This window comes from Lissotriton vulgaris, chromosome 1_1 (assembly GCF_964263255.1).
Source record: "Lissotriton vulgaris chromosome 1_1, aLisVul1.2, whole genome shotgun sequence".
NCBI lineage: Eukaryota > Metazoa > Chordata > Amphibia > Caudata > Salamandridae > Lissotriton > Lissotriton vulgaris.
The window spans coordinates 2,119,062,443-2,119,086,602 of record NC_141685.1 but is presented as its reverse complement, the minus strand read 5'-3'; the positions used below and the strand labels follow the sequence as shown (position 1 = coordinate 2,119,086,602).

Genomic DNA, 24,160 nt, shown 5'->3' with positions numbered 1-24,160 from the left:
CCCGGCACCAACTGGTTCGGCTCCAGGATCGGAGGATGTGAGGTGCAGCCTTTCGATGGTTCACTCCTTAGGACAACGGCACCTCTGCCTCGCCGCAAACTATTGCGGGAGTCCCTGTGCTGTCGCAGGAGGTCGCCGGGGCTCGGGTTGCATCCCCAAGCCCCCCTCTGCACTTAAGACAGGTGGCGATTCTGTCTGAGGCCGAGGTGACGCTGATACGGTGCCAGCAGCTGCTGGCCCTGGCGGCGCCAGAAGAGTCAGCTGACCCTTCTCGTCCTGTCTTGGGTCGAGGTTGGTGGGGGACCCCTCGTCCCTCCCAAGGCCCTTCTCGTTCCTCCACGCAGGCGGCTGCTACAACGGAGGTAGAGTCGGCTTTGGTGCCGCTGTGGGGGTCGGTGGACCTCTCATCCCCCCCCCCCCATGGGTCGAGGCTGGTGGGGGCTCCCTGTCTCTCTCCAGGTTCTTCTCGTTCCTCCCCGCAGGCGGCTGCCTCGTCGGAGGTAGAGTCAGCACCGTTCCGGCACCACTCCTTAACCGCCCCAGCCCCACTCCCCAGTGCCATGTGACGGGGCAAAGGCCTGTCCGGCGTCTCCTGTGTCGTTGGATGATGACGCCCTGCTCCAGGTTGAGGACTCTACAGCACCAGACAGGCGTCAGGTCGTGGATTTGTACTATGACGTCCCTTCTTCCCCATAGGTTGGGCACCTGCTGGTGATGTCCTCACTGGAGACAGGTCGCCGCGTCATGGCTTTCTCCACAACGTTATTAAGACTGCTCCTTGCCGCGGATTTCGCCGGGGGAACCACAGGTCCCCCACTTTTCGGCGCCTTTTTCTCCTTTTCGTGCCTGGCCATTTCACGCTCCACTTGGTTTAGGGGATGGCCGTCCCCCACGGAGGAGTTGCTTTTTCCACTGTGAGGCCCTATGGAGGCGGGTGCAGCCTTCGCTCGTGCTGTTTCCACGGCTGTGTGAATTTTGCGCGTGGGAGATCCAGCTGCCCATTTCCCAGCGGACCATCTTTTGGAGGTTTTCACTGAGGCTCTGTTAGGAGGGAGCTGCTGCTCCCTTTTGAAGGTTCGCTCCATTCTTCGTTGACTGGGACTTGGGGGCGCCCCACCATGGGGGATCCGGTGCCCCAACACCTTCTGCACCAACACCTTCTAGCGCTGCGTGACCCAGGATGTCTTTCCCTCCACTCCTCTGCCAGTGGCCCCCTCTTGCGGACCGCCTTTCCTTCCCTACTGTCGCTGTTGGTTCCACCCTCCCAGGAGGCACGTTGGCTGGACTCCTGGGGCCGCAATATGTTTCACTCAACTAATGCAGCTCTGCGGGCCCTTAACACTTTGTGTGGTGGCTTGGATCTGCAGCTTCTCTGAAGGGTGCTGGTGTTGACTTGCGGCACCATGTGTTAGATGGGGGCTAGCTGCTTTTATTCTTTGCTCCGCTCTGGACATCTGAGGTGCTTGGTCGTGCCATGGCTTCTTCAGTTGCCCTTTGCAGCCATGCTTGGCTTCGGGACAGTGTGTTCCCAGAGAATGTGCGGGAGCGGCTGGTGGATCTTCCCTTTGATGGCACTCTCTTGTTCCACGCCATGGCGGACTCAACCACCCAGAGGTTCTTGGAGGGGCTCCGGCCTCCTCCTCCTCCTCAGTGACCTGGATTTTGTGAACTGTTCTTTGATTGGGGCCTCGTGTGATCTGTGTGCTTCCTATGCCTGAGAGTTCTCTTAGCTGGGACTGTGGCTCTGTTGGCTTCTGGCCGCTCTTCTTGTGTGAGTGTTTGTTGGAGGATGTTACGACAGGTTGGCACTGAGACTAAGCCTCCTGTCATTCTCTTGGCTGCTTGACAAGCCTTCTGCTGGTTTTTGTTTCCCAGTAGCTCTTCTATTGTTCTCTGCTGCGGACGTTTCTTCCTAAGAGGGTCCCCTTGTTGGGTCTAACATACCCTATGTGGGGTAGTGGTAGCTGTTATACAGCTTGTTATGTGCTGGGGAGTTGTGGTAGTCTTCGGGCCTCTGCGCTCCGTGGTGCTTATGTACTTGTAGGTGCGATTTCCTTGTTGCTGAATGAGGATGCCTGGTAGGCGCCCGAGGTGTCTTTCTCCGGGGTTGCTGTGCTGTTCGTCTGGTCTGGCCTGCTCTATGGCCTGGTGTTGTGACTCTGGTTCTGCTTCGTTTGGATCATGTGTGTGCACCCCTCTCTGTGGTGTGTTTCGGGCCTTCTTCGCCCTCATGTTCGCTGTCCTGGGCGTTGGGAGGGTTCTTGTGTTACTCCCTCTTTCGGGCACAGCCTGCCAATCTTCTTGGGTGCCCCAGGCTGCTCTCCTTCTTTCTCCCTTGTCTCCTTGGGGCCTCTGGGTTGATCTTCTTCCTTGCTTTGTCCTTGGTTGGAGGTTCTGTAGCCCTGTATGGACATTTGGTGCTTCGACCTTCCCTTGCCTTATTTCCTCTGTTGAGTGTTAATGGGCTTACTCTTTCTCTTCTCCCCCCGCGGGTACGGAGGCGTTCTGCTGTGGGGGTTCCCCTTGCATGTGGGGACGAGTCTCCTCCCCTTGGCCGCTGGACTGGACCCCTCTGGGGGCCTCTGTTATGTCCAGGCCGGCGGGGCCCTTTTGCAGACCCTCCTTCCCCGTGGGTATGGCTAGGGTATCTATTCTACGTTAAGGAATCTGCGGTTAGTAGTCTCTATCAGATGTATGAGTTACTTGCCTTCGGTAACGATGTATATGGTAGAGACGATTCTAGCCGTAGATTCCTTCACGGCCCGCCCTTCCTTCCCGTTCTGCGAGGGCCTTGGCTTTGTCTTCTGCACTCTCCTCCCGGTGGGTGGCTGTATCTTCTGTGAGTGCTTTCTTTCGCTCTTTTAACAGGATGATTTCTTATGTTTCTTGTGCCTTCCTGCTCTTTGACACTGTGAGGATGGAGTTACATGTTCTCTGGTGCCCCTCTGCTCTGGATCAAGTTATGGCTTGCCTTCTCTTCTTCCCTCCCTCTCCCCTTGGTTACTAAGTGTCCTGTCCCTCTCCTACCCTCTGGGTTGGGGTCATCTCTCTGTGCCCTTGTTTCTTGGTGGGATTGTCGCACTCTGTGCTGGGGTTCCCCTGAAGAATTGTCGTTCCTATTTGTCTTGCCACCAGGAGCCGCGTGATGCTATCCCCCTGGCGTTCAGAGCTACTGTGAAAAAAGTTTCTGGATCCAGTCTCACGCCTGGGGATAATTCTACGTTAAGGAATCTGCTGCTAGAATTGTCTCTGCCAGATACATTGTTACAGAAGGTAACTAACTCGTACTTCAGGTGGGGTTTTCTATACTCTCCTCTCTCCGGGTGTCTTGCCTTTCCACAGGGTGACGTTTTCACTTCACTCCGACAGTTTGCATTCTGTTTTCATTGCTCTACTCCGCCCGTTCATGTGATTTGGCGGTATGCTCATATGTCATGTGTCCTTTTCAACCCTGTGCCTGGATTGTACGGTGTGGGATCTATTCAGGCTTTTTTCGCACCCTCCGCTCTCCCCTTCTCTGTCGCCCTGGGGTCTCTTACCACCCCTGCGACCCATTGGTTCAAGCCTATCGGCTCTGCCACATTCTATTGGTCTTTTATTGGGTTTGCGACGTCTTTCTGATGACATCTTATGGTGAAATTGTCCTTTATCTTTTGTTCTAGACTTCTTGTCCTTCACGGTTATACATTATAGTTGCAGGCTACTGTTGTCTGTCGCGCTGATTTTTTTACGTCTTCCTCCGCAGGTGGCCCGGCCTTCAAATTTGTGGGGGTGTTTCTCAGAGCAGTGCTCTGCTCTTTCCTTTTATGGTTTTCAGGATACAGTGCCTGGCATTGTCCTTTATGATTCTAGATGTCTTCATTTTTGCACACTATTGTCAGTGTTTGATGGTAACTCTGCGTTGTGGCTCGGAAAAGTTTCTCAGACTAAAACTGATGTCCATGCGGTGATGCCCCGGCGCTCAGAGGTGCTGCTGCGAAAAGTTTTCCAGATCCAGTCTGACACCTGGGGATATTCTAATTCAGGGAATCTGCGGCTAGACTGTGTCTCTACCAGATACATCATTACCAAAGGAGGGTAACTCATCCTTTTGTTCTCAATACCCATAAAAAAGGATTGAACAATGAAATCCTGTGGGAGAATACTATCAAATATACCTAAAGGAGTAAAATCCATCATTCCTATTGGGATGCCCTTTTCTGTCATCTTTACAAGCGATGGTGGTCTATTTAAGTACTTTGGTCTTTGTTAGTATCATTTTTCATTGTTTAGTCCTTTTTTCATTGTCTAAGAAAATATTGGCATTCTATACAGCATCTTGCTTGTGACTGTTTCAGCTGTCTTTATTTGCATTAGGCGACATTCTTCTACCCCTTGTTCATTGCAAGTATTCACCTAGTATTCTTATGCACTTCGTTCTTCACATAAAAACGGATTCTCCTGGCAGCGTTTCAAGTCTACCGGAATTATCCTTCGACAATTTAAGTAAGACAGACCGCTGACCTTTTCCACTGTGTCCAGACAGTCTGCCTCTTCGGGAGGATCATCTGTCGCAGCAACAGGGGACAGTCCTTCACCCGAACCTGTCCAGCCTTCACCGCCTTGCGTGGAGATTGAGCTGCGGCAGTTGACGTCAATCGACCTGCCTCCCGAAGTCTGGCAACCAGGCGTCCCTCCGCTAAGATGGTATATGTCTGCCGCTGGAACAGCAAAGGCTGTGGATCCCCTCTCTGCCCCTCTTTCTGAGGTTCTTCTTTGGCCCAGCAGGGCACTGCTCTGTGCCCAATCGAGGGCCATCTCTGCCTTCCTTCGGCTTCCAGATCAGTCTTCCCTTTTCAAGTCTCCGGTGGTAAATCGTTACTTGAAAGGCAGAACTCATCTTTCCTCCTATTCCTTTTGTTATGCTTCAGTGGGATTTGAATCTAGTTTTAACTTATTTAATGTGCACTCCTGCACTCCCTTTGAGCCGCATCACAACTGCCCTCTGAGACTCTTTAACTCTCAAAAATGCATTCCTGGTGGCCATCACTTCTGCCAGACGGGTGAGTGAGCTCCAGGTGCTCTCTTCTAAGCCTCCTTTTCTATCTGCATCCCGACAAAGTTGTCCTCAGGACTCGTCCATCCTTCCTGCCCAAGGTGGTCACTGCCTTCCATATCGGGCAGACCATCTTTTGCCCACTGTCTTTCTGCCTCTGCTTCCTTCGAAGGAGGAAGAGAGGCTCCACCGTCTGGACCCTAAATGTGCGCTTTCCTTTTATTTCGATCGCACCAAACAGTTCCGGGTGCATGACCAGCTCTTTGTTGGGTAAGTGGGCGCCATGAAAGGTCGGGCCATACACAAACTTACTATGTCCCAATGGGTCGTTTTGTGTATCAAAGCCTGCTATTCTTTGCCAAAGAAGGAGCCTCCAGTGGGGTTGCGCGCCCATTCCACCAGGGCGACTGCAGCAACCATTGCTCTGGGATGAGGTGTTCCTCTAAATGACATCTGTCAGGCAGCTACGTTGGCTTCATTGCACACTTTAACGAAACACTACTGTCTTCACACTCAAGTCCAGAGAGATGACTTCTTTGGCCGTTCTGTTCTCCAGGACTTTCTGGTGTGATCTTGGTTCGCAGAACCACCTCCGGGGTTGGTATTGCAGGGGTATCTATTGGAAGGTAAGAAATCTGGAACTAACGATTTTCTTTCAGAGGAACAAGGTACTTCCCATCTGTACCGATATATCTGTAAGAAACATTAGTTAAAGATTCCCTAACGCCCCACCCATCCTCCCTGTTCTGTGAACTGGTTTCTAGGGTTAAGGACATCCTTTCAGGGCCCTAGTTTTGTGCACCCGTGGTCAGTGTCTGCCATAGCTCTGCGTTTTCCGGCGCGGAAAGTCGTGTACAGAACGGACGTCAGCGCGCGAGGGCGGCGTCTAAGTCAGAGCCAACCGACGCCACCTTCTGACGCGCAGTGGTACTGCTGACGAAAAACTTTCCAGTTCCAGTCTGACGCCTGGGGGAAATTCAAATTCAAGTAATCTATAACTACCTGCTCTTTCTTAAAGATATATTGTTACCGAAGGTAAGTAACCTGTTCTTTTACACTTCCTAACTCCATTTCTCACCCTCTGCTGGAAACAGTCTAACAGTGGAGTTGATGCCTGTGCACACTATCACCGAAAGGACAAGTCTCCTACCTCGAGACTGGAAAGACTTCTTCAAACAAAAACAACTCTCAAACATCCGGACAAAACACTAGATGGCACGAGTATGCAAAACATGTGAATCTACAGCTCTACATGCCAAGAACAGATGCTTACTGGGTAAGTAACAGTTTCCGTATGTATGTGCGCATATATGTCCCAGACTTTCCAGTCACGAGGTTTAGTGACTCCTCCTTTCAGTGATAGTGTGCATGGGCATCCACTCCATTGTTAGATTATTTTCCGCCATCCGGTTCAGACGTATAGTGCTGCACTTCAGTTCGAAAACCTTTCTTCGGGTTCCCCTGTGTGAACAATCCACTCTACACTAGAGGGTATTGTTTCTGTAAGCATTTCCCTGTTCTCTGCGTATCAAATCACTCGACAAGCTCTCCATTTTCGATCAAGAAACCTGTGGGCGGCCGTCTGGACAAGCCGCTTCGGTCCAGCCTTCTGCCAATGGAAAGTACTCCATTCCAATTATGTCCTCTATACCACGCCAAGTATCCTCGCACCGACTTATATCAAGTTTGTAACTAGTGCCTCTCTCCAAAGCACAAGAAGGAAGACTGCGACGCTTGTAAGTCGTTTCGGTCTAAGAAGACTACACGATCGTCTGGCTCGACGACAAGAGGTGCAACGAAAAAGCATCTAACACACTCCGGATATCTTCAGGGAAGAATTTGACCAAGAAGAGTTTGAACCGATTAGCGCAAAAGATGATGGCTTCTCTGTCCCAGAATCTGATTCTGAGATTGAGTCCAAAGATGTGCCTTCTGAGACAGAGTGCCATGAGTACCAAAGACCTCTTGCCCCCTAAATCCTCTTCCAAAACGTATAAGGCTCTGACACCACCTCTGCCATCTGGCCAAGGTCGGCACCAAGACAATGTTCCTGACTCCCTCCTTGCGGCTCAGCATCGAAACAGTCAAGCCTTCCAGCTCCGGACAGAGTCGGCCAAGATTACTTTTGGATCTGAAATCATCGGGCTATAAGGACAAATCTGTTTTAGAGCCGAAACACATAGATTCGAAACACAAACCTGCGTCGGAGCCAAAAGCCTCTCCTCCAAAACATAAACACGCTTCGGAACCGTAAATGTCCACCACCAAAGACAAGTCTATTTAGACGCTGAAATCTAAGGATACTGTTGCCGAGCCTCCCGAACCAATTTTGGATGTCTTTAAAGCTAAATTGGATCCCAAACCGAAAATTAATGCTGATACTGGACATATTTTGGCTAAAACACCAGAAAAACACAAGCATCCTGCAGAGGACACTTCTGATAAGGTTCCCATAAAATGGAACGACATGGCTACCAGCCCTGTTTATCCTGCTCCACAACCCTCTCCATCCCCACCTTCTTCTCCACCTTCTTCTCCACCCTAATAGAAGATGCTCCGGGATCCCCACAGACAAATCCACACTTAGATCATGGTGAAGAAGATACTCATTTGCCTGCAGACCCATGAAATGATTACACCTTTAACCCTCTAGGAGGCAAGGAGTCAGACCTTTACCCAGCAAAGTCATCACCACCAGATGGTCTTATGGCTTATCAACAGCTCATTGCTAGAGCAACAGATTATCATGGAGTTCCATTGCATAAAGAAGCATTAGAAGAGGACTTTTTATTTGAAACACTAAGTCTACATACAGGTTATCTTTGAAGCGCCTATCAGAGCCCGTATTTAAACTCCAAGGGTGGATAAGAAATGTAAACCCTCACCAGCAGGTCCTATGTTGATTAAGGGTCTGTTACCCCTTAACTCCCTAGTTGTGCCCAATTCTCGCAAAAGAGCTAACTCTCAAACCTCTGGGGATGCACATCCCTCAGACAAAGAATCCAAACTTATAGATGCCTCTGGAAAACCAATAGCTGTTCAAGCCGCTAATCATTGACGCATCACAAACACACAGGGCCTACTAGCCAGATATGACAGAGCACACTGGGATGAAATGGAACAACTACTCCAATATCTTCCAGACCAACAGAAAAATAAGGCACAGTGGTTAGTTGAGGAGGGGAAATTCATATCTAACCCTCAATAAGATGTGCTTCAGACGCAGCAGACACTGCAGCTAGAGAAATCAATACCAGCTTTCTCCTTAGGAGACAAACATGGCTTAGAATCTCAAATTCATCGAAGGGAACTCCATTCTCGACCCCTCTCATTGTGGATTCCGCAGCAACCACAGCACCGAGACCACCCTACACGCTGCTACAGATGACATTCACAACCTTCTCTACCAAGGCCACACCGCAGCCCTGATCCTACTTGTCCTTTCCGCAGCCTTTGACAGTCTCCCACTGCACACTCACCCGCAGACTCCAGGATGCCTGCATATGGGAACCGCCCTCAAATGGCTCAACTCCTTCCTCACTAGCAGGACCCAAAGAGTCAGACTGCCTCCCTTCCTGTGCAAACCCACAGAGATAAAGTTTGCAGTACTTCAAGGATCGTCACTCAGCCTTACGCTTTTCAACATCTACATGGCCTCCCTCGCTTCCATCGTCGGACAGCACGGACTCAACATAGTCTCCTACATCGACACCCAGCTCATCCTATACCTCACCAAGGATCCCGTCACCATCAGACTCAGTTTCCAGGAAGGAATGAAGGATGTCGCATCCTGGATGAGCAGCAGCTGCCTGAAGCTCAATTCGGGGAAGACAGAGGTCCTCTGACCCTCCCCCACCTCTTGGGACAACACCTGGTGGCTCACTGCCCTCGGCAGCCCGCCCACCCCTCGGACCACGCCCGGAACTTCAGCATCCTACTCAACTCCTCCCTCTCGATGTCCCAACATGTCAGTACTGTCTCCTCCTCCTGCTTCAACACCCTCCGCATCCTTCACAAGTCCTTCAACTGGATCTCCCCTCCCCCCCCTCCCCCCCCCCCCCCCCCCTCCACCCCCCAAATCAAGAAAAACTCACCCATGCACTCATAACCAGCAGACTGGACTATGGAAACGCCATCTACGCCAGTTCCAACACGTCTGTGCCCTGCAAACTCTAGACCAAACAGAACACCGCAGCTAGACTCGTCCTCATCCCTCGACAAGAACACATCACCAAACACCTGCGAGACCTCCACTGGCTCCCCTGGGAGATGAGTAACATTCCAGATACTCACCAATGCCTTCAAATGCCTCCACAACAGCGTACCTCAATACCTCAACAAGAGAATCTCCTTCCACGTACCCAAGAGGAACCTCCGATCCGCTGATCTCACCCTTGCCGAAACCCTGTGCATCTGCAGAGCCAGAACAGGCAGAAGAGCCTTCTCCTACATCGCGGCCAAGACCTGGAATGAGCTCCTGATCGATATCAGACGCAGCCTCTCTCTGAACATCTTCAGGAAGACCCTGAAGACCTGGCTCTTCAACTGAACGGAGCTGTTTACCGATACCCCCTCTACCTCCAGAGACTTCACTCTCACGGGTGGGTAGCTTGATTTACAATTCCTGATTGATTGTTTAGACGGTTAAGCCCAAGGCTCAACAATCCACTTGAACACCCCCTTTAATAAGGAACACCTGTTTGGTCCTGTAGTTGACCAGTACTTAGAAATAATGAAAAATACACTGAAGTGGCAAAATCTATGGGAGCGCTAAAGTAGCCATCTAATAGAGGCTTCTTTCGCCGCTCATTTTACAGAGGGGGCATCCGCCTTAGTTTCAGATTCTGACGGATGCCTAGTTTGGACAAGCCTCCTTAAGGCACCTGTTCGGGTAAATTACCCTTAGAGTGTATTAACTGTTCCGGTATTCGTCCGCAGGATTCTGGGAATGGGCTTGCTATTCTATTCAGTGCTTAGAACTATTGATGAGAATCCTATGAAAGAGAAGGATAAGTTACTTCCATTTAATCCTAGTTCTCTTCCAGGGGTATAGTGGTCCGTCATAAGCAACCTACCCTCCTGCCTGGATCAATACCATTTATTGTAGCACTCTTTCTTGCTATCACTACACATGATGATATTGTAGGAGAGTAGGGTCTGCAATCCTATGATCACCCCAGATTTTTGCTTTTTGCTTCACTGGTTTACGACTTCTCTGGCTGTGGGCCTGCTAATCAGACCCACAGCCTTGCTGTTCTCTCACTAAATTGACACGTGTACCTTAGGTGCATTATCCAATTGGTACTGGGCCACCTTATCAGACCCTGTAACTCAGGGCATAGGTGTACCCAGGGCCTACCAGGGGCTGCAGCATGTATTGTGCCACCCCTGGCTGGCCATCTAAATCTGATACAACTGGCTGCACGACAGCCGGGGCAAGCTGGTGTAATCACCCTTTGCTTTAGATATAGTATACCTATATCTAACCCTAAAATGGACACCCGTATTCCTATCAGTCACTCCTATGGCAGGCCTTGACAATCCTGAAGGCAGAGTGCTTGGAATCGTGTGAGATGGTGCTCTGGCATGAGCTGAGCCCGTTTGCAGCTTGCGGAACCAAGTCCTAATAGCTGTTCCATGATAACGCATACCATTATAATCCTCGCGGTTAAATGCTAACTCTGGTATCGCTTTATCAAAACATGTCGAGTAAGGTGTCATACGAATTGGAATACTAACCCCTCGCCAATTCTGGCGACGGGGTTAGCATTCCACCCTTCTAGAGGGACACGACATGTATGTAACTGTGAACCCCGGTTAAAGTTAACTCGAGCCTCAGCATCACAAAATGGATGCTGCCACCACAGACACAAGTCTGACCCCCTGCAGCTGGGAGTCCTTCCAGCGGGGGGAGCTTGGACAAAGGGTTTCCTGTCAGGGGCGGTGCTATCACCATCCCAGACAGGGTTTTGTGTATCCTGGGTAGGCACGGCTTTAGAGGAAGGTGACTGCAAGTGGCACCCCGGTGCTCACTATGCATCTGCCGGCTAGAACCAGTTCCAGGGGCACACCAGCCCCTGAGCTGGGGAAAGTCCGGCATGGGAGAGGGGTGTAACCACCCCCCTTCCTGGTCCCACCCCTGGGCAGGACCTAGTCGCGTGCCAGCCCCTTTTCCTAGTATAAAGATAGGAGCGGGCCCCCTTCCAAATTAGATCATCTTTGAATCCTGAAACTACTTTCTACGAAAGAAACTCTCGACATCTCAAGATTTCTCCTTTGTTACTAAGGAGTAGTCACCCTGCATCCGCAGGCACCATCCAAGAACACTGCGGTTTGCTGCACCTCCTTCCTCCGGAATCCGACTGACCAGCACGACGAGAATCGGCTTCCCTGGCACCTCTGACCTCTACCCACATCGTCAGCTCAGCTGAGATCCGTGGGTGCGACAAGACCTCGAGGGACCGGCCATCTTCAAGACTGCACGACTCTTGCCCAGCACGACTGCCGAGGGATCCTCGAGTGGGTGCTTTGGGGTCCGAGAAGCCCCAACCCTGAGCAGCTCCAGCACCGAAGTTCAGCCTCCCAGCCTCCACGAGATCTGCGTGGGGCCCTTCTGCCTGTTTGCTGCTCACCGAGTTGTCTGGCTACTAGCCCGCTGGCTTGTGGCCTTCCTGACGACGACCGACGACATCAACACCGCTGGTCTGGTTGCTCCAGACTGGCCCTAGCTCCCTTCAAAAAGAGGAGCACCCCGGACCATCCTGGTCCGCTCCAGACGCCATTTTGAGTCCACCGCGTGGGCTTGAATTTGCCAAGACTTGTTGCCCCAATCCTGGGTCCAGCGACGTCGACAGCAGCAACCATCGTGGGACAGCTCGCACCTCCATCCTGGTCGCCGACAACGCCTCCTGGTCCGTGAGACTGCAGAGCCCAGCGTCGCCCACTCACCTGGTCGAGGTGACTCCATCCGGTGCCATCCTGGTGCCCATCTAATCACTGGCTAGTGATTCAGAACTTGTTGCCCTCTGCTTACAGGGGTCTTCCATCTTCGATCCAGGCTTGGATCCACCGAACAATCTTCACTGGTCGCCTGCCAGCAACTTCTTCTTTCAGGCTCCATAGACTGCAACGAGGATTCCCGACGTCTTTTCAGACCTATGCAGCCGCAGCCCCTGGGCTAGGTAACTTCGGCATTTCGGTGCCCCAGCATAGCCTCACTATCCAAGGGTCCAGATACTTTTTCGTTTTCAGCCTACCTAGTCGGATTCGTCCGATATCCTTAACTTTGTAATTCCTAGCAACCATAGACTTTGTCCCGCATCCCGCGTGAGAGTGCATACTCTGCACCCGAGTCCCCTAGGCCTCCTGCTAGTAATCTGAAGTTTCAGTAGTCAAGTCCTAGCGATTCCAAAGCCTATTAGTCCAGTACTTACCTGCTAGTAGTTTCGCATTCCACTTTTGTAGTATATGGTTTTTCGTGCCCCTCGGGCATTTGTGTAAATTGTGCAACTTAAAGTATTTTCGTAAGAGTTTTGTTGTGTGCTTAGTACCCTGTCCTCATAAAGAGTACAGGGCTGTTGTGTTCTAAATAAATACACTTTATTTTCATAACAACTTGTGTGGTGTCCTTTCACTGGTGTTCAAGGGGTATATGTGATGGTATAACAGCTGGCTTAACACGCCCTCTAGAGTCTAGCCTAAAGACTGCTCTTGTCCATGCTACTAGGATAGCTGGTCTATCGGTTGACTTACAACCAATCATCAATAAGGGTTGTTTGGACTGATACATAGTGATCACTAGAATAGTGAGCACTGCATATCAGGCCAACTTCTCACAGATATGCCCTAAAAAAGACCTTCCTTACTGTCACCTGTGTGACATGATGTGAGCATGGAGGAGTTGGATGTCTTCAAGGCACAGCGCTAGTTGTTTTCTATTGTGGTTTCTCCATGCAGACTAGGGGTTAACATGCCGTCTATTACTTTGCCTTTTTCCATGAAAATAAAGGCTATGTTTAAACAGTAAAGGCGTGCATGTTCTAGGTTACAGCAATGCTAAATAGATATGTATTTATTTGAAACGAGCTATCCAATGCAGTTTGAGTATTTTTGCTTATTTGGTGTTTTAGGCTTCATGTTTAAGTAATTTCTGTACATATATGTGTATGAAGTTACTTTGTACTTCTACGTTTTTAATATATATGTATTTATTTTACATATGCTCCGAGGTCCCAGCACGTGGGTGGGACTATTCAGTGCTTATGATTTTGAAGAGTATACCCCTGGAGGAGAACTAGGATTACAGGTAAGTAACTTATCCTTCACTGCCCACCCACCTTTTTTTACTGTGGAGTGGTCTCTTCCCACAAATATAAAAATGTCCCAAATTGAACATCTGCACATTGGTACTACCAATTGTTTTTCTGGCCTGCATCTGAGGGTGCAGAAAGAGTAGAGTATGAAACAGATGGTGTTTAGCAGTGTTGCTTATATGCAGCGCCTTTCCATCACTTCCGGGGCAGAAATAACTCCATGCAAAGCTGCACAATTCCACCTAGCAGCATGCAAGAGCATTTCTTTGAGCATTTCTGGATCCAGTCTGGTGCCTGTGGAATATTTTAAAGGTGAGGAATCTGTGGTTAAAGGATCCATCGGAAAGAGCTTTATTAAGGGGAAGTCAGTTGTTCTAGTGAGGAAACAAACTTTAAATTACACACATTATAATTTATATTTTGCAGGTTATTTTCTTTTATTTGAGCTGCATTCCAAGGTCTCAACATTCCAAAACATTGGAAAGGTTATGTTCCATGATGCCTTCTAATCCGGGACTGGCTCTAAGGTAAGAATCAAGAGAAACAATATATTTGTGTTTTGGTAGTAGATTGTTAATAGTATATATTTTCGAGCAAACTCTGTAATTCCTTTTCTCCAGAAATGTATTTGAAAACTGAAATGTCAAACAATAAAAATTATATTTTTGATCGAATTGCAGAATCCTTACCTTTTGAATCCTCTAAAGAGCTAGACAGGATCAGTAAATGTTTTCTTTCCACTAGTTCCCGATCATCGATAGGTGGCGCTGCCTGACTCTGTGGCATCTCTAGAAGTGACGACACATAGCTTGGATCTAGGCTTCATCCCTGGGTGCCAAGGTCGGCTCCTTTTTCCACACGCTTTTATATGAATCTGGAACTCTGCTCTAAAGTGTTTCATTGTTTTTACTCATTTCTCACACGTCATTTTGACAGTTTACATTTGCGTTTCCCACTGAAACTACAGGATTTATTATGCTGTGCCAAGCTTGTAGGAAACTGGTATTTCTGATGGAAACTTCTAATCACAGATTTCTCTCCTATTGAATATTCGCCATGCCGGTTACTTTCTTTCCTCACCACCAGACACAGATCATTAGCTACCTCTTTGAGACCTAATTTACAGGGTGCATTGGAAAAATCACGTCCCAAAATGACCAGATTTAAACCATGAAAGGTCTTTTGCTAGCAAATGGCTGTGACAAATCCTCATCCTGTTTGCTTGTGGAGCCTGGGGTCCGGTTACAACTCCAAGGCCATGCAGAACCGTGAGGCAAAACACTGTTGCCAAGTATTGTAATGATTAGTCCAAGGGTCGGTCTCTTTACCTCTCCTGGTACAGAAGTTGGAGTCCATCTAGAGGTTGATCATCGTCCTACTCTAAATTTTCAGGTAAGTTACAGGAAAAATATAAAAATCCAAGCTAGATTCTGGCCTCTTCCCAACACTCTTACTCCTGAATAACTTTTGATCTCTCGCTCCTGAAGTCGATCAATGTTGAAGCCAATCCTGCAGCTCGATCGGCACAACCAGAGTTTGTGGGCAGTCTGTGACACCAAGAGAGATCCAATAGTTCCACAAGACCAGAATCCATGCGGTTACATAGGCCCCGATCTTTACTCTACTCGCACCAGACAACAAAGTGCCCATTGTGCTCTCTGACCAAGGCCATGTTTGGTTACTCTTGAACAGCTACCTTCTCCATCTGATACATTTAGCGTCCCACCTCTGCAAATATTTTTTGTTTGTGGTGGATTCAAATAATGACTGCTAGAGAGTAAATTGGCCTACGGTATCACAAAGAAAACTGGTATGTTGACATCCGATTCCTGTGATATTTACTCATCTCCTGAATCCGTATTGTCTCACCATCTAGTCCTGTCACTTGGAAAAAATGCTTCTTTTGCAATGGCCATGTGATGGCAGCCGAGGTTCTTGATCTCCAGCTCTCCACTGTAGATGTCAAAACCAATGGCTTGACTGAAGTACTCCAGCAGGGGTAAACCACTATGGAACCCCTACTGCTTTTCGAAGAGATAGTTAATCATTAAGTTTAGGTGCCTCCAACCTGCCTTTAGGGACCCCAGCATTTTGTCTCCACACCTCTCTCCTCCGAGCATGAGGCAGGCTTCAGACTGACAAATCCTAATTCTTTTCTGACAATTCCCACGGGTAGGCAGTCAAAGAGAGTGAAGATATTTGGGAATAGTGTATTTTCTTCCACTAATTTGGCCCTTAGTTTGTCAATGCCAGCTGACTGCTAGCCCACTTTTTCCTCACCCTCCGCTCGGTTGCTCAAGTCCTTCCAGGCATCTTGGAAGGCCTTCATCCTGTCGTACCCCAAGCCATAAAGCACGACTGAGACTGTCAAATTCATAGTATGTTGCAGACTGGATACAACAGATTACATCGGGTGAACCATTGTTACTAGTGTCGCAATCCTGGATGGTATGTGAGCAAAATATCCTAGGCCGTCTAATGAATAGGCGAACAATTAATCTGACCCAGTAGTGAAATCAGCACTACCTACAGTTTGTGGTGGGACTGGAGCAATTTGTTTGCTGTACTCTCTTTTGATCTTAGCCTTACCCCTTGGGTGTTCACCAAAGTTTTGGCAGTGGAAGCAGCATATCTTCTGAGGTTACAGTTCCTGGTCTTTTCTTACATAGACGACTTGCTGTTGAAGGTAGGCTCACCCCTCTTCAAAAACCACCAGACAACTGCGAACCTCCTCATCTTTGCAAATCACGGTCAACATTCCAAAGGTCACACCTAACTCCTTAGATGATGCCCCTTCATTCGAGCCGTTCCGTATACTGTTGAGAATATTCTCCCGATATCAGACTGGATCTGGAAATTTTCTGCAGTACCTCTGCTCGTCGGGCAGGGGCACAGTGTAGATCTGCACTAACAGTGTTGTGTACCAGATATGACACGTAGGGCCAATTTCGGTGCCAGTCCCATGCACGTCAACTGAGGTAGACAAGCTGTTTACGCCAGTCCAGCGCATGTATGTCAGTTGATTTAGAGAGGCTGTCTGCTCCCCCCCCCCCCAACGCAGAGACCCCGCAGCAAATTAGCTTTGACCAGTGTGCAGATTCCTAGACTTGGAATCTTAAGAGAGAGAGTTCAATACACAAACCTAGGTGGGTGGCTGAGGAACCTGTTAAGAGTATCAGGAAGAATGTCACCGACTGTAAGGAACACTTTCTTTTGACAGACTTCTCACTGCAGATAACTCATCCTTTGAATAGATGCCAAAACAGCCACAAGGTCCTCTGTGGTGTGGCTGAATTCTAGTCGCCTGATGTTGCTGTCTCAGCCAAATCCTTCTTTGGCCTGTAGCTTGCCTTCTGGATGAACAAGCTGCACTCAGACTACTCTTCTGGGTCCAGCAGACTTGGGGGCAACTTCTAAACGACAAGTCCTGGTCAATGGGGCTGCACAACAGCAGTGAGTGACAATCCTGGAATCTGGGCTACCACTTGCCTTTTACAGCCTTCTTCGGCTGTTGTGTTCCTGTACTGCAAACACCACCTGATTTGGCTGAACCTGGGATTCTCTTTGCTCTGACTAAGCTCTAGATAGGACTTTTCCTTCAGCAGGATACAGTCCCCCCTACTTTGCTAGCCACCAGGTACAGTCCATGTCTGTGCAGCCTCTCTTCACTAGGAACTTAGTGCAGCAGGGCAGCCCTCCTTCGGTTGAGATCTGGGTGCCAGCTATGTCCTATTTATGAACAGAAAATGCCCTCAGGGTAGGATGTTTGGCGGCAATTTGACTACCAGGTTTCCTGCTTCCTGATGACCACTTCCTGGGACATGTGGCATCTGGCAACCCTGGATGCACCAGTCTGCCACTTCCAAGATGGCAATACCCTTCTCTCTGCGTCCTGTGCTCCTCAGCCCATCCCAGAGTTGTGGCCTCTGAAAACATGGTTTACCCTCTTTTCCGGGTGCCAGTTAATCTGCCTAAACGATAGGGCTGCCACTTTCTCAGGCATTCCCCATTTATCTTTCACAGGTGGCTTCCCCTTTTAAACACGCCTTTTAGGCTAAAACATGTTTGGCTTCCTGGAGGATAGAGATAACATCTCTCGCCAATGCAAGCCCCTATTGCCTCCTTTCCTAAGATTTGTTAGTACTTTTTCCCAGGAGGGAAGAGTGCCATCTCTGGTTAAAATACATTCCCCACCTTTCAGCAGATAATATAGCAGAGTCAGCATGTAACCCTGCACGGGCGGCAAAGTCTTTCCACGGTAATAACAAGTTTTGTGACTTTACTGTCAGAACACGTACACTACATATTCTGCCCATGAAATATGCTGCACCCTGCCTTAAGACTTGTTGGTCCTGCCTTGGGGGTGGCTTACACATGTTTCATGGGCACAGTAGACTTTGCCATGACTATAAAATGGCAAAATTGGGCAAGCAGTTTGAAACTACCCTTCCAGTCTGCAATGGCCGACTAGGAGACTTATGTTACCTTTGTAACACCCAGGGTGGCACATGTGCTACTATCCCTGGGGTGATTAGAACATCTTGGCCCGGAGTACCCTGGGTCCCATACACTAGGGACTTATAGGTATGTAAGCCTATGTTGATTGGGTATAGCCAATGTAACTTGCACATTTTGGGGTCAGGGCTCTGACACTGGGATCTGGTTAGCAGGCCTTAGTACACTCTGAGTCAACAAACCAGCAGCATCAGTCAAAAAAACTGGGCGTGTCCATACAAAGAGGTATTTCCGTGCAGCCCCTCTTTATACGGATACTTTTCTCAACCTCCATAACTGTAGTAGCTTAGACTCTTCCTAAAAGTGAATTGATTTCATATTTGGGTCCCCTCCGTATATGGTAGCAGGGCACTAGAGTTGTTAAATTTGCAAATATCGAAGTTGCAAATGAAGGCAATCTTAATGAATGAATTTTAACAATTTAGGTTGTCCACAACCCCGACAGTATTGCCATTTAACAAGTCCCTGACAGAGGCTGATCCAAACCATTTTCAGCACAAACTGATCTGCCTAATTGCTAAGTGATGCTTCTCTGCTCCTGGATACTCATTCTTCTGATGGATTCTTCTAATCGCAGACTTCTCATCTTTGGAATATGGCCAGGCACCAGACTGGATCCAAAAGCTTTAATCATTGCTTCTACGTGTCAGTAGGTGGTTTGCAGTGCAGCTTCATGTTGACTTCATTCCAGCCTTAAAGAAAAAATTGAACCACATACAAGTGCCACCCCTGTGTGTCAATGTCTCAGTTTCTTTCCCCACATCCGTATGCCAGGTTTTGCTCCCATCTTAGTCAGTTGACAATTTGTTCTTACAAATGTGTATTTTTTCCTGTGTGCAAGGGAACTATCCCCTCCTCAATCTACAGGGTTTAAGCCTCGTAGGCACTGTTGAAAACTGTTCGACAGATCCCCCACAAAGTGTGCCTCAAGTATTAGGGTTCAGAGCATGACTTGAATTCTCGTGACGAGTGTGCCCTTATGACTCCATAGGCGATCTGGGATCGTGAAAGACCCACTTCTGCTCGAGGCGGAGATCAGACCTGTTCCTGCCCTCTGGGCCATTTCGATGACTAGTCCTTGCCGTAGTCCAAGCCTTCAGTATGTCGAAGTGGCAGCACAAGAAAGCCAGGTAGGATTAGTCTTAGTCGCTTTTTTTTTAGCCTGAAGAGCCGCAAGGACATCGGGGTGACTCATACCCTCTCTCCCTATTTTCTGACAAAGAACCAATTCTGCAACTGATGCTATTGCACTTTGCAACATCTCAACAGATGGAGGGCTTTAGAGAGACCATGTTGCGAATCTTTGCTCTTCTTGCTCCCTCTGGCATGCCTTCTGGCCCCAAGGATCTACAAAGGCCTTCAGTTGGGTTAACTCCCAGCTTGTGGTCCGCTCCACAGACTCCACTCTTATAGACCTATCTGACTGGGATGAATCCATCTCAGCCTGACCAAGTTTGAGTCCAGAAGCTCCGACACATCCAACCTCATTCAATGCGTACTTTGTATTTGCTACTGAGCCGCACACTGGAGCTTCATCTTGCCCCAGTATTCAAACTTTCATAGATTCCCATGCTTTGTATCATTCCCCGTCGTCGGAATGGGAGCCTCGGTAAATAGAAAATACCTTAGTAGTAAGCACAAAGTGAAAAAATAGGCCTAGGCCTCATCTCATTTTGTAGCTTATCCACCTCTTTTTGTAAAAGAGACCAAATTCTTGCTGTAGCCAATCAGAGCAGCCTCACCCCATAGAACCTTCCTGAGAGAACCTCAGAGCCTAAGATTTTCTACCGCGCGTTGTGCAAGGGAGTCTCCATTGAGCTCTGCTCATTTTCTTCAATTCCTAGCTATATTTTCTTCAACTTGTATCTATTTTTTCGTCATGTCTGACAAGGAGAAGAAAGCACTTTTCAGAGCCTGTGCTACTTGCTCAAAAAAGACGTTGTTTGTCGAGGACAAAAATGAGGACTGCATTTACTGCCTATATCCGGATTATAAAGCCACGGACTGCAAGATCTGCAGAACCTTCTCCACCAAGACCTTGAGGGACAGAGAGGGACGTCTCCTCACTTGGCTACAGAAGATGAAAGACCGCAAAGAAGTTATGTCTTCTGACAGTGAGGGCTCCTTGTCGATGGTGTCATCTAAAAGGTCGAAGAAGAGGGGTAGGTCTCCCCCTTCTACTTCTGACGAGTCCCTTGTCAAGGCCTTACCAGGGACCTCTGATAGGCCTGCTTCCCAAAAATCTCCTCACCACGGTGAAAAGGAGAGGCAGGGAAAGCTTGAGGAGTCGCAACCCTCAAAAAAGGCGAAGAAGGTTGCTCCTGTCACTTCACCACCCTCTGACAGGGATAGAGGGGTGAAAAAGCCTTCTACTACGACTCAGGAGGTCGTTCCCGACAAACAGCGTTCCTCGACGGTAAAAAACCTCAGGTACGCCGACGATTTCTATTAAAAAGGACTTGTCTGTGAAATTAGCCTCGCGACGGGCTCATCGACGACTGCTGCGACGACGGCACCTGGGCTGTCGACTATGTTCAAAACTCCTGATGCCTGTTCGTCGTCGACGAAAATGACTTTCTCCATGTCGACGATGACGACGAGAATCGCTTCGGCGACGACGACGAGGACAACGTCGACGACGACACCTACAACCTTGCTGCTGACGAGTTCGTCGACGATCCCGTCGACGCTCCAACCTTCGTCGACTATGAGCTTATCCTAGTCGACGGCACAATCCTCGATAACGAGCGCAGTTTCTTCGTCGGCTCCTCTGTCGACGAAACAATCTATAAAGGCACTACCGTCGACGACGACTCAGTCGACGACTGAAAAGATTGTTCTTTCACGCAGAAGGAGGCAAATAACACCGTAGATGACATCTCCACGACAAGTCCAAAAATATCCTCCTAACCTATTGCTAGATGAGTATTCTGAAGAGGACGCTTATGGTGATTTTGGCCAGGCTTTTAGCCCTTCTGACTTGCAAGTAAAAATTCAGGACATTAGCTCTGAAGAAGGAGAAATGGAACAACAACATGTTCCAGAAGATTATTATGGACAAAAGGAAATTCCTAGCATGCAAGTTCCTTTACAGAAACCTTCGCGTCACTCTCAGCAGGAGATGGTGGCGATGCCATCCTCTCATCTTGGATCGACGACTTATGTTGCAGGACTACCGAAGGCGATTTCCTACTCATCAGGAGGTTCAACAGGTGCGCCCTCCTACACCTCCACCTCAGCTATCGCAGCCTGTGGCAGGACACTCTTAGCCTTCAAGGGGGCGTGACACTGAGCGTGCATAACATCCACAAGAGGTAGTGCCTGTTCAGGACGATACAGATGTTGATACTGCCTCTTCAGATGTGGACCAACAAGTGGACCCTGACCAAGACCAGAATGTAGACTGGAATCAGGATGACCCTCGAGATCCAGACGTCACCGAGCCTGATACCGCAATCTCTCCTCCAGCGGATGTCGGAGGTTTTTACAATTTGATGGAACGGGCTTCCAAGAGGTTTGGTCTCCTGGTTACCACAGTCCAGTCCGAATGTTTTTGTACGATTTCAAAGAACCATTCCGGAAATCCGTGCGTTCAATAACCCATCATTAAACATGTTTGGTCTGAAGGCCTAAAGGCTGTGCAGAATCCGGCCACAGTCCTCCCGGTGCTCCCCAGACTGGAGAAAAAATATAAAGCACCAGATGGCAGCCCGGCGTGTCTACTAGGTCAACCAAAACCGGACTCTGTCATTTCCCAGGCCGCACAGAGCAAGTCAAAAAACCCATCCACGCCTCTAATCACGCCTCCAGATAAAGAGGGCAGGCGTTTAGGCAATGTGGGAAAAAGATTCTCCACAATAGCCAGTCTCCGCGTTAGGGCGGCTAAAGCTTTGGCGATCCTGGGAAGATACGATCGCCAGATATGGTGTGACCTCTCTCCGTTCGTGGAGGAACTTCAGGATACATCTAAGGACGAGGTAAAGAAGATCTTGATGGAGGGAGGTGAGCCTCTTCCGAGGTAATCGACTGCGCTATGGATATAGCAACCACGGCTTTTCGAGCGCTAGCCAGCTCGGCGGTTCTGAGACGCCAGGGATGGTTGAGAGCCACGTGGTTCAGACAGGAGGTGCGGAATAAAATTCTAGATCTGCCATACAATGGAGAGATGTTATTTGGCAAACACATGGATGACGCCCTACAGGGCATAAAGAAAGATACGGACATGGCCAAATCCTTAGGAACTTTGCAATATCGCAAGGTACCCTTCAGAGGAGCTAGAAGAAGAGGATTCTCCACCTATAGAGGCGGCAATCAGCACCGCTACTCTTCCGGCTCACAGCCTAGCCAAACATACAAACCCCAGTACTCTCAGAGGGGTTCTTTCTCTCGCCAACAACAGAGAGGACGACAAGGGCAGCAAAGGAGAGACAATACCGGAAAACAGTAGCGTCCAGGTGGCTCTTTCTACTGTTCCTGTGCCCTCATTAACACCAGTGGGGGGCAGGATTACCCATTGCCTCAACAACTGGATGGTCTTAACAGACCAGTGGGTCCTAAACATCATCAAGGAAGGACACTCGGAGTTCCAAGATCTACCTCCAACAAGAGCTCCAGACGCCTTTACACCCAAACATCTGAAGCTCCTTCATCTCGAAGCCCACCAACTCTTCACTAAGGAGGCAATAGAACCTGTACCCCTCTACCAAAAGGGGAACGGATTCTATTCCAGGTTCTTCCTGGTTTGGAAAACGAAGGACAAGTGGCGTCCGATCTTAGATCTACGGCAGCTCAACACTTATCTCATCAAGTTGTCCTTCAGGATGAGCACTCTTCAGGACATCCTCCGCCTTCTCAATCCAGGGGACTACATGGAGACACTAGATTTGGAAGACGCTTACTTCCATGTACCCATTCATCCAGCTCACAGGCAATATCTTCGATTTACAGTAGGCAAGAGCAATTTTCAATTCAAAGTACTGCCTTTTGGTCTCCGGTCCGCTCCGCGGATCTTTACAAAGGTACTAGCTCCGGTGGCAGCCTTTCTCAGGAAGCTGTCTTTAGAAGTCTTCCCATATCTGGACGATTGGCTGCTGAAGGCTCATTCTTTCCAAGAGGCGTCCAGGGCAGTCACGAGCTGCAGACAGCTGTTCCAGCAACTGAGCTTTCGGCTCAACAGAGAAAAATCATTTTGGCGCCCCTCCAAAACAGCGAAGTTTCTGGGTGCAATCCTGGACACGGAGTGCTGCCTGGCTTTTCCTTCGGAAGAACGCCAAAACAAGCTGATTCTTTCAGCTCGCCTTCTTCAGACACGGAAGTTTCTGTCAGTTCGCAAATACAAATCGCTTCTCGGATCAAGATCATCCTGCATACCATTGGTACCACACTGCAGGCTGCGAATGCGTCCACTGCAGGAACAGTTGGACAAACAATGGCGTCAGGTCACAAGCTCCTTCGACGACAGGATTGTCATTACTCCGGAAATGAGGAAGGCAAGCAGCTGGTGGTTGCTAAAAGAAAATCTTTCCATGGGTTTACCATTCCAACTTCCACCATCTCCCATGGTATTGACAACAGATGCATGGAAGGATGGGGAGCGGTCCTCCAAGAACTAAAGTTCAGTGGTCATTGGAGCCCAGTCCAAGTAAAGTTCCACATCAATCTACTGGAACTTATGGCCTTTCGTCTAACCTTCCGCGAATCCGCGACCGTTCAGTGCTGGTTTGTACAGACAACACCACAGCCATGCACTACATAAACAAGCAAGGCGGAACGAGATCTTGCACCCTCTCGAAGGAAGCACAGAGGCTTTGGAATTGGGTGATCCAACACAATATCACCCTTTAAGCGGAACATCTAGCGGGAACACTCAATGTCACAGCGGACGCTTTGAGTCGCCAGAAGACGATCACCCACGAATGGGAACTGGATCAAACCATTCTACAGGAACTGTTTACACGCTGGGGAACCCCATCCATCGATCTATTTGTAACTCCCCAGAACGCCAAATGCCAGTCCTTCGCAAGCAGGGTTCACCATCGGGAATCCCTGGGGAATGCGCTTTTGATTGCCTGGTACGGCGCATTTGTTTACGCCTATCCTCCCATTCTGCTGATCCCCAGACTGATCCGCAAGGTCAAGGCAGAGCCGTGCAGGATGATTCTGATCGCACCAGCATCGCCGTCCCCGGTCCCTCCCTCGGTCCGGATCAGGCGTCGCTCGACGTCTCATTCGACGCCGAGAGAAGAGCAATTATTCTATGATCCGGCCGCATCCTTTGAACCTGACTATCAGGAGATGG

General features: G+C 49.1%; 1 protein-coding gene across 3 annotated transcripts in view; it reads left to right on the top strand.

Moving 5' to 3' along the window:
- Nucleotides 1-24,160, top strand: part of ZFC3H1 (zinc finger C3H1-type containing) — an 833,014-nt gene that overhangs the window by 736,723 nt on the left and 72,131 nt on the right. For all 3 annotated transcript variants that reach the window (XM_086921759.1, XM_086921741.1, XM_086921749.1), the window contains exon 31: nt 13,774-13,874. In XM_086921759.1, coding sequence (XP_086777885.1) covers nt 13,774-13,874 — 101 coding nt within the window. The remainder of the gene's footprint in view (nt 1-13,773; nt 13,875-24,160) is intronic.